We start from the raw sequence: 10,124 nt of genomic DNA on the forward strand, positions 1-10,124 counted from the left end.
GCGCCTCGCCGCTCGCCTCGCCGCGTGGCGAGGCAGGCCCTTGTCGCCTTTTTGTCGCCTCTCGCCTCAACCCACTGAAACTTGATTGATTGGTTAATTAGGTTTAAAAATGTAATTAAGTACGCATTCATTCAAACGAAATTGTACAGAAATGCAAGGAAATAAAGGAAACTAGAAACTAAGATAGTAAGCCTCCATGGACAGAGCTCCAATCCTGCGGACAGAAGGTTTAGGTTAGAAGGAAGAAGAGAAGAGAGTCTGTTAGAAGAGAGAGAAGAGAGCACGAGAATAAAACGAATTTGATCAATGATACCTTCTCTTCCTGGTGGTTGCTTTTAACTGTGACTTGAGCTGATGTGAATGTTACCGGCGTGGCGCAAAGGTTCCACTTGGAACAAGTTTAGGATGTGGCTGAGTTTGCCAGTGGTAGTTGCTTTACTGTAATTAGAGTGGAATTAGGAGCCTGTATGGTTAAATTGTACAAATGTTTCATATAGTTGTCCTGAGTCCTGGCTAGTTTAGCATTTTGGCTTAGTTGACTGTATTATAATGAAATGTGCCTAATAGAGTGGAAAGTGTGAATATGTTTCATTTACTTGTCCTCGAACTAGGTCAGATTGAAACGCGATTGATTTAATTAGTTATTTTAACATATATACAATTCGATTTTCTGCTTGTTGTATGGTAATTCCCTCCGTTCTCTTGTTGTTTGGTCTCATGTATTCTTTGAAATTTTTTAAAATGTTACATTTGATGTGGCATCAGTGTGAGGTTTAGCTATTTAGGGAGCTTTTAATTAATATAACCTTAGTAAACAAATTTATTTTTACCGGTATTAGAATAAAATGAGCCTAATAGGAGTGTCAACTTGTATGGACATTTCATATCGTTAAACCTCACTGTTTTGAATTTGAAATGTAGCTGATTGATTGACTAATTGACTATTTAAAAATGTTGTTTAAGGACGCGGAGGTTCCGCTGGGAACAAGTTCAGGATGTCACTGGGTTTGCCAGTGGCGGCCACAGTTAACTGTGCCGATAACACTGGTGCAAAGAACCTTTACATCATTTCAGTGAAGGGTATCAAGGGAAGGCTTAACAGGTTGCCTTCAGCTTGCGTGGGTGACATGGTCATGGCCACTGTCAAGAAGGGTAAGCCTGATCTGAGGAAGAAGGTTATGCCTGCTGTCATTGTTCGTCAGCGCAAGCCATGGCGCCGAAAGGATGGTGTTTTCATGTACTTTGAAGGTATATCTAGATACCCTTAATTGTTTTTGTTGTGACAGTAAATCACTTTTTAAAAACACAAAATTATTTATTATCGATAGTGTTTCATGATATAATAAAGTCATGAAGTTGAGGGATAGCAAAGTGTGTGTGCAGCAGCTGTAAGTGGTATCTGCACTGTATATGAAAACCAGTCATCTGATGCTTCTCTTTGTTTCTACAGATAATGCTGGTGTAATTGTGAACCCCAAGGGTGAAATGAAGGGTATGTTATTTTACATTGAGTAGAGTTCATTGCTATTTATGTTACTGTCTCTTGTTGTTCGATTATCGCAAATTTTGCAGTTACTGTTCCTTGTCCTTCCCTATCAGAATGTTCATCCACACTTTTCTCTGTTATGTAGGTTCTGCTATTACTGGTCCTATCGGAAAGGAGTGTGCTGATCTGTGGCCCAGGATTGCAAGCGCTGCCAACGCTATCGTGTAGTTTTGAATTGGGTTTTTTCCAGGATCGCCAACACTACTAGTCTTAAATTTGTGTTTTTCTGAATAGTGTTCCATTTTAACTTTTTGGATATTTGAGGGATTTTTGTCTTGGGTAAAGAACTATTACTGCAGCTGGCTAATGAGAATTTCGCAAATTTTCTATTTTGTTTGTGTCAGCTTGCGTGCATTCAATTTATGTTTCTCAGGAGCTTGGTTGATCAATCGATTGATTGTGGTGAGTATAATTGCGCTGAGGAGTTGCGATGTGATGTGTTGTTGCATTTTCTATTTTTGTCGAATTGTTTTGTAAAACTTATTTGAATGGTATTCTTTTTTCGAAGTTTAGGTGAGCAAATCAAGACTTGATCGATCACTCATACCATGGTGTTAGTTTTTTGTTCAATGATTTCGAATTGAAGCAAAAAATTTACAAAAATTTGAGAATAGGATTAAATTAGAAGTCATAGGAGGACATTTTTTGACCAAACTATTGACGGCATATTTGTTCCTTTTGCACTTTTTTGAACCAAAACATGGACTGTAAGAGCATTTTTGAGTCAAACTATAACGAAGGAAATTTTTATATCTTTTTCCTTACTTATTTAATGACCTTGGAGTCTGAGCTAACTTTCGCACACTTCAACTAATTTCAAATATACCAGTCACCCCCAACCAATAATAAATATCAAGTAATTCATAATCTATAAATTTCAAATCTCGATTCAACACAATAGATATTATTCTCTTGATACAAAATATCTTGATACAAAATTGAGCAAGTGTAAAATTTCTTGTATAATTTTGTGGATGATAAACTATAGTTCAACTTCAGAAATTTCATTACGAAACTTATGTATACATATTATTCATCCAATTTTGAATCAATAATTTGAATTTGTTCAGCCATTCAGTTAAAAAAATATGAAGATTGAACTCATCAAATTAAAGTAATCCAGAATCCTAACGATATCCACTCATCTTAAGAGTATAGACACGTCTTATTTCTAGCTCGTGGAGGTAGAGATGTTTCCAAAGACACTCGGCTCGTGTGACGAAAAGTGAATAGTGAGAGCAAAGGATATCTAATTCTTCCCATGCTTAGTTCAAGAGTCAACTAAATTCATAAACACTGTACATGGATTGCGTACATAAATGAAATATCCAATCTACAAAGGAAAGAAGGGACACAATTCATCTTGTGAAGTATCAAACCAGATCTACCTAGAAAATCCCTAATTCGAAAGCAGATTGAAACGCGATGACTAACTAATACCTGGAGATGGCTTGCCACGTTCCTTCTTGTAAGTCCTTCGAGTTTCATCAAGAGCTCAGTAGTTGAACTCTAAAGCTGTATCACTTGAACTTGGAAGAGAAACCGTTAGTAGTAATCATGTTAGCTGAAAATGCATGTCGATACATACAGGTGATTCTGTGTGTGATCACAAGTACCTTCTCCGAATTGTCAGACTTTCGTGAGATATATGATTGGTGATCAGTACTCTACAGCAGAAAAAAGTACAGGTAAAAGAATCTTTCAAGTAGTGGTTCAGTCCTCTCTGTTGATGCAATTCTATGAAACAGCCAAGGCGACATTTTTCTCGTCTGGAGAAACCAAAGCAGAGGGGGGTGAATCAGTGGCAGAGGGATTACATCTTCTTGAAGGACAGGTAAGTACAAGCTCAACACCAATGGATCCACAAAATGCAACCTTGGAATAGGAAGGTTCGGAGGGGTCTTTAGGAACCATACAGGCGACTGGATATTAGGCTACATGAAGGGGATTCTCACACCACTGCTATCTGAGTTGACCTCCATGCACTTATCCAGGGCCTCCAACTAGCAGCAGAACATGAGTTATTACAGCTAGAAAGTAATATTGACTCAACCAAAGCCATCCACATGCTCACACATGGACACTTGCCATACAATAACATTATATGGGAGCTCCAGTGCCAACAGATGTATGTAGGGAACAGAATAGGGGGCTGGACATGCTAACAAAGGAGGAAGCGAGGTGCTGCGTTTATGATTTGGTTGTTCCTCCAATGACTGCAACAGAAGCAATGCGGGCAGATATTTCAGGAACTACATTTCCTAGGAAAATATGCAGAGCGAAGAAATTGGCATGGCTACCTCTGAATATTGTATGGTGCCAGATATTAACTAACTAGTATATGTAACTACTCCGAGATCAAGCCCCTTGGCCTAGGGTATACAATTAACCAAAAAAATGCAGATAATTCTATGAACCCTCCAACAATCACATTAGCTTTCCACTACACAAAGCACACTTCGTTTACCAAGAATTCCCTTACTTCCAAAATGCCATAAATTTCTGGACTTGAAACTACGATATTCCCAGAGAGAAATGGAAACCATATGACAATCAATGATCCCTAAAAATGCAAATGACACAGAAATGTACATGAAAATTCAATTGTAGTTCTTTTAAATCATCATCATATAAACTTTATACCTTTATGAGCAATAAGCTAAACTATTAGAACAACATACCCTGTGAGGTAGAGAGGCCATTTCTTAAAGACCCTCGGCCAATAATTTAAACTACATTCACTAAAATGTCTCAAAAATATGTCTCCAGTTCTGCATAACTTTCATTATTCATCAATTTTCCCCAAAAGAAAGAATAAAAGATGTACGCGTCAACAATCATGGGGTATAGAAGTACACTAGTTGAAAACAAAGTATAATGATCATTATCAAACAAAATTAACTTTCACTTCATATATCTAGCCAACAGAGGGGAATTGTTACATATTGATGCGAACACAAATGCTTTTGTGAGCAATTAACAGAATACATCCAAAAAAAAAAAACTGACACTAAAGAGGTTGATGTTGGAAGTGAAAGTATGCTTAGAAACTACATCTTAACCACCACCTGTTCAGCAGAACTCTTCTTCACAACTCCTCTAGAGCACAACTCATTCAATAACTCCAAAGCCTCCTCTGCTAAGCCTTCATAAGCAATACCTTCAATTAGAATAGTGTATGTAGATTCGGTAGGTTTGCATCCCTTTGAAATCATATAAGCCAAGAAGTCAATTGCACGATCTGTTTGACGAGCTTTACACAGCCCCAACATAATGGCATTGTAGGTTATAGCATTGGGCCGGACATCCAATCCTTCTATGTCGTGAAAGAATTTAATGGCTTCATCAACTTTTCCTTCCCTACTAAGACCTGCCACAAATGAGGAATAGGTAATGATATCAGGTTGGAGACCTTTCTCTCGCATTTCATTCAGAAGATCAATGGCAAGTTCAGTTTTCCCAACTTTGGATAATCCATCAATCACTGTATTGTAAGTGATTAGAACTGGAGAACAACCTTTGTCACTAAGTTGATTGAGGATTTCAACTGCAACATCAACCTTGCCGTCTTTGCACAAAGCCGTGAGCAATGTATTATAAGTCACGATATCAGGGTAACAACCCCTACTCACCATAACTTCCAAATACTGAATCGCTCTATCCATTTTCTTCTCTTTGCAGAATGCATGAAGCAATGGATTATAACTCAAGGAGTTTGGAGTACATCCATACTTAGGCATCTTCTCCAATAAATCAATTGCCCGTCCCAACAGTCCCTTTCGACATAAGAAATTGATCAAGATGTTAAACGTGACAACACTAGGAGAACAGCCTTTTCTAACCATATCAGCCAAAAGCTTCTCAGCATCCATCCACCTACCTGTACTACACATACTACGCAAAATTATATTGTGGGTAATCACATTAGGTTGGCAACCATAAGATGGCATATTATTCAGAAATTTGATTGCTTCGTTCAATCTCCCTTCCTTACAAATCCCATTTATAAGAACATTATAAGTTACTACATCAGGTACACATCCTTTACTCCTCATTTCATCCAAAAGCTTCATCGCCTGCCCAACACCACTTTCCTTACACGTTGCTTCGATCAAAATTGTATAGGTAATCACATCAGGGTAACACTCTTTCTGCAACATACGGTCAAGAACATGCATAGCTTGTTTCAGTTTCCCACTGTCACATAAGCTACGCAAAATAGTATTGTACGTGACAACATCAGGTGCAACACTCATTCGATCCAATACCTTCAACGCATTATCAATTTCACCCGACTTACAATAACCACTAATCAACACATTGTAAGTGATAACATCAGGAACAGCCCCAGAATCCTCAAGAATCTCTAAAATTCTCGTAGCCTTCTTCGTTTGCCCGATTCTACAAAACCCACGAATCAAACTTGTACATGGTATAATATCAGGTATATCCCCACGATACACCATACTCTCAAGATGCTTAAAACTTTCTTCTAATTCCCCATTCCTAACCAACCTACGAAGATAATTATTACTCTCAAATTCTTCAATATTTTCAGATACGCTCCCATTTGTCCTTTTCTCAACACTTGATAACCTACCATTCGTCGTCCCTCCTAAAATAGCAAAAACCTTATTTTGTCTCTGTTTCCTCAACTGACCCACAAGCAAACTGTTCTTGCACCTCCTATTACTACTACTCCCAAATCCCCTTTTCTCAACACTCGATAAAGTTTCAATTTTTGAAATAGGAAAAACCTTATCTTGTCTCTGTTTTCTCAACTGACCCACAAGTAAAGAACTGTTCTTGAACCTCCTATTATTACAGCAATTAACAGTGATATCCTTATGAGTAGAGTGAAATGAGCAAAACCCTTCATGGGTTTGCTTCGTTGGTACTATTAACTCCATAAGAACAAGTTTACAACAACAACAACAAAAAACTAGTAACAGTATTCACTAAATACCGGTCATTCTACACTATATGGGCAAAAAAAAAATCTTTTTCTACTGCAGAAATGTAAAATAGTTGTTGTGTTTATCTTTATGAAGATTATTAGTAAGCATTAAGCAAAAAGATGAAAAAGTAAGCTTACTCGGGGAGAAGAAGAAGAGAGCAACAGAGCTGCCGGTATTTTTTTTTGTTCTTCTTTCTTATCCTCTCTGTTTTTTTGTTTTTTTTGGTCTCTTTGACAGTGAAATCAAAGCCCAATAAGAGTTTTATTGGGCCTCAAACTAATAGTATCTTTGGGCCTTAGGCCCACACTGATTTTTCAATAAGTGAAGAATGAAAGATGATTTGTTTCAAAGTTTTTGTCCTTCAAATGGATTGATTTTTAATAATTTGTATAAATTTTAAGAATCCGATAACTTAAGAGTGAAATTACCTTTTGTTCCTTATTTATTTTTCTAATTACATAAATTCCATATTTTTTATACATTCTGGATACATAATTAAGACACTTATTAAGGGAAAATAAAATTGAAAATTAAATTAAGTTCAAGAATATCCATCTGTTCCGCTAATTAAGGGGAAAAAACTGAATGAAATTAAGATTCTTTAAATTATGTTATTTCATTCTAGATTATCGTCAACAATTCAGTCATATAGCGTAAAGGAACCAAAAAAATTAAATTTCTTCTCCCTTTTTATTGAAGAACCTTCAAAATTATGAAGCAACTCTCATGTCAAGAAATTGACAGAGAGCCAAATAATGATTCTGGTCGATCTTTGCTTGAGATTGCAAAAGGTGGCAGTAAGGGTCTTTCCGATTCCATCCAAGAAATCTCTACTTTTGAAATTGATATTTTGGAGCAACTAAATAGATCAGATAATTCAAAAGTTTTTTGATTAAGTGGATACTAAATGCTAATCATTGTGAGAGTTGTATCTATTTGTGGTTCCTGCATACTCCATTGAGAAATTTGCGATTGCGACTTTCTAATTTTATATGCATCTTTTCAATGAAGAATGTGTAACAATTTTGTTTTTAAGAAATAAGTAAATAACAGGTTAGTGACTATAATATTTAGATCTCAACAGCATGTATGAATAGATTCTTCTCTCTCAAGGAGCTTCTTACTATCCATTGTCATATTTATTGTATCAGTTGTTGGTTGTTGATGTGTATCTGATAGATGTAGTAAAGTGTGTATAAAAAGATGTGTCGGATACTTATTGTATTAATTCGATATTAAAATTAATGATTAATGTATCTTGTTCTTTTTTGCGGCTCACTATACTATTTTTTTTTGAATGATACATGAGACATTAGCTGCTTTGTAGTGAATTATCATTTAATGTATCGCTAATTTTTAAATGTTTGCAGGCTGTAACATCTTCTGAATTTATTTTTTCAGTGAGTTCCAGAATTTGTTTTGGAAGAAATTGTGTTGCTACCTTGATACAAAAGGATGCCTGGATGATTAAAGAATTACCGAAGAAAAAATCCAGATAAAAAGTTAACAATACACACAGTGTCGTGGATGTTGTGGACAAGAAGGTCACAATATACGAACTTATACTTTCTTTTTCAAAGAAGGTTGAAATGATGTTTCAATTTGATAAATTTCAATTTATAAGTTTTTCATGGATACAATAATCTACACTACAACATATTGTGCTAGCTTATGAACTTTTGAAATAAACTAAAATATCATTATTCAAAATAAAAAAATTCTTCAAATTTGTGTACAATTCTGATTGATAATAATTTATTCACATTGTTAAAATATAAAATTTGGTGAATCTGATATAATATATGAATGTCAAAACATACACTATTTATATAACGTATGATTTTATTTTTGATAATAATGTATTTGGAACAACATGATTGTGAAAAGTCGTGTTTACCGTACTAAAGTGTAATTTCATTATGTTATGAATTTGACACATGCTTTAAGGAATTTCGAAGCAAATTATATCTTGTCCTTGCCTTTTTTCAATTTACAAAAGTTCTATAAAATTTGTGTCATTCAAATACATCAAATTTATCTAAATACATAACAGTTGATACATTAGATAACTTGACATTTTAGATTAAAAAGGAAATTAAACGTAAAATTAAATGTCAGTTTCTCAAATCACACAAATCAATTTGATGTCAATCTTTTGAAAATAGTAATAACTTCAAACAATTCAAATTTCAAATTTTCTTCTTTCAAATCTCTCCCAGATCGTAACAGAATAAAAAAAATAAAAAATAGTAGCAAAGTATCACATACATTTAGTATAAATTAAAATTTATATCGTGCCTAAAAAGTTAGTGCATGATTCATTACTATTATCTTATTTTGTTTGAGAATATTATGTTTTATAAAAGATATAATAATTTTTCATGTGATACATAACATATTGGTGAGTTGATACAAACGAATATTGTTATAGGAATATTAGTATTTATGTATCAACCATAGTATTTGATAATGTCTACATATACATGACATCCTAGTTGAATAAGTTTGAGTATATGTATATAATAAAATTTGTAATAATTATGTATCAAGTACATGTACATAATTATAAACAAGATATATCTAATTTGCATTTCAATGAATTAAGGTTATGTATCAAGACTAATATTTAAACATGTGCATGCTGAAATTGCAATATATCATAATGTTAAAACAAAGACAACATACATTAATTTAAAAAACAAAAATAACTAAATACAATAAAAATTTGAATCCATATGTATAAAAAAAAATGAAAAAAATCAACAATTTAACTTGGTGAAAGAAAAAAAAATCATGATTAAGAAAATCATTTTACACTTTCTCCTTTGCTTTGTATCAGCTCCCACATTTTTTTCGACTTTCAACAATGGCGTCACCAATATATCTCAATCTAAAATCCTTATTGGAGCCACCAACAACTCCACCTTCTCTCCATTTTTAGTTTTTTTTTTTCAAAATCGATTTTGAAGTTGAAGATGGATTGTTCCTCGACTAATTGAATAACAATACTAAGTAAGATTAAGTACTCGCAATACTAAAAGAAGGAGCATCGTCTTATGTATCAGGTGATAAAAAATTGGAAGAAAAAAAAAGAAAGATAATAGGGAGAAGCAGAAACACTATTTTCGAAACTACCTTATCACAAAAAATTCAAAAAGAGAATGAAAACTTGAAACTAAAAGAAGACACATAAATAATATATGCATTGTTTGCATATTGCTTGATAATAGATCTCATGATCCATTTTTCAGTAAGAATTATGAGAAACTATTCATTAGTAAAAGAGAACAAGTTGAAAGATAAAACTTTGTTATTAAGTGTTTGATGCGGCACAGAAAAAAATAGTACATATTGAGTAGTTTGAATTTAATTGATAGGAGAGAGAATCATTTTCAATATCAAATTAATGTGAAAATTGTAACTGGTAAACATGTAGAGTGAAATTAGGGAGAGATTAAAGGAGTTAAAAAAGGAGTAGATAAATTTGATTTGGGTGAAAATATTTATGTATCTGAAAAATTGAAGAAATTTAAGAGAAATAAGAGATTTATGTAATATTTTAAAAAGTAGGAAATAATGGAAAATAAGAAAAGAAAAGATGTGTGTGTGTGTGTGTGTGT

General features: G+C 33.9%; 2 protein-coding genes and 1 long non-coding RNA gene across 4 annotated transcripts; 1 reads left to right on the forward strand and 2 right to left on the reverse strand.

The window, feature by feature from the left end:
- Positions 1-933: 933 nt before the first annotated feature.
- Positions 934-1,878, forward strand: LOC107022065 (60S ribosomal protein L23). The gene is made up of 3 exons (XM_015222787.2): positions 934-1,248; positions 1,451-1,492; positions 1,632-1,878. Exons 1-3 carry the CDS (start codon positions 996-998, stop codon positions 1,712-1,714), a joined length of 378 nt encoding a protein of 125 aa, XP_015078273.1. The 5' UTR covers positions 934-995; the 3' UTR covers positions 1,715-1,878.
- An 882-nt stretch (positions 1,879-2,760) lies between these two features.
- On the reverse strand, positions 2,761-6,699 carry LOC107022081. Of its 2 annotated transcripts, none has more exons than XR_001457120.2 (2): positions 6,642-6,699; positions 2,761-3,762 (listed from the first exon to the last, which is right to left on the reverse strand). It is a non-coding gene; the product is annotated as an uncharacterized LOC107022081 (long non-coding RNA). The 2 variants fall into 2 exon arrangements; XR_003578954.1 differs by having other exon boundaries at positions 2,761-3,549; positions 6,642-6,688.
- Positions 4,408-6,693, reverse strand: LOC107022028 (pentatricopeptide repeat-containing protein At1g09900). Its single transcript, XM_015222736.2, has one exon. The coding sequence runs from the start codon at positions 6,454-6,456 to the stop codon at positions 4,597-4,599; it is 1,860 nt and encodes a 619-aa protein (XP_015078222.1). The 5' UTR covers positions 6,457-6,693; the 3' UTR covers positions 4,408-4,596.
- Positions 6,700-10,124: the final 3,425 nt, after the last annotated feature.

Source organism: Solanum pennellii, chromosome 6 (assembly GCF_001406875.1).
Source record: "Solanum pennellii chromosome 6, SPENNV200".
Taxonomy (NCBI): Eukaryota; Viridiplantae; Streptophyta; class Magnoliopsida; order Solanales; family Solanaceae; genus Solanum; species Solanum pennellii.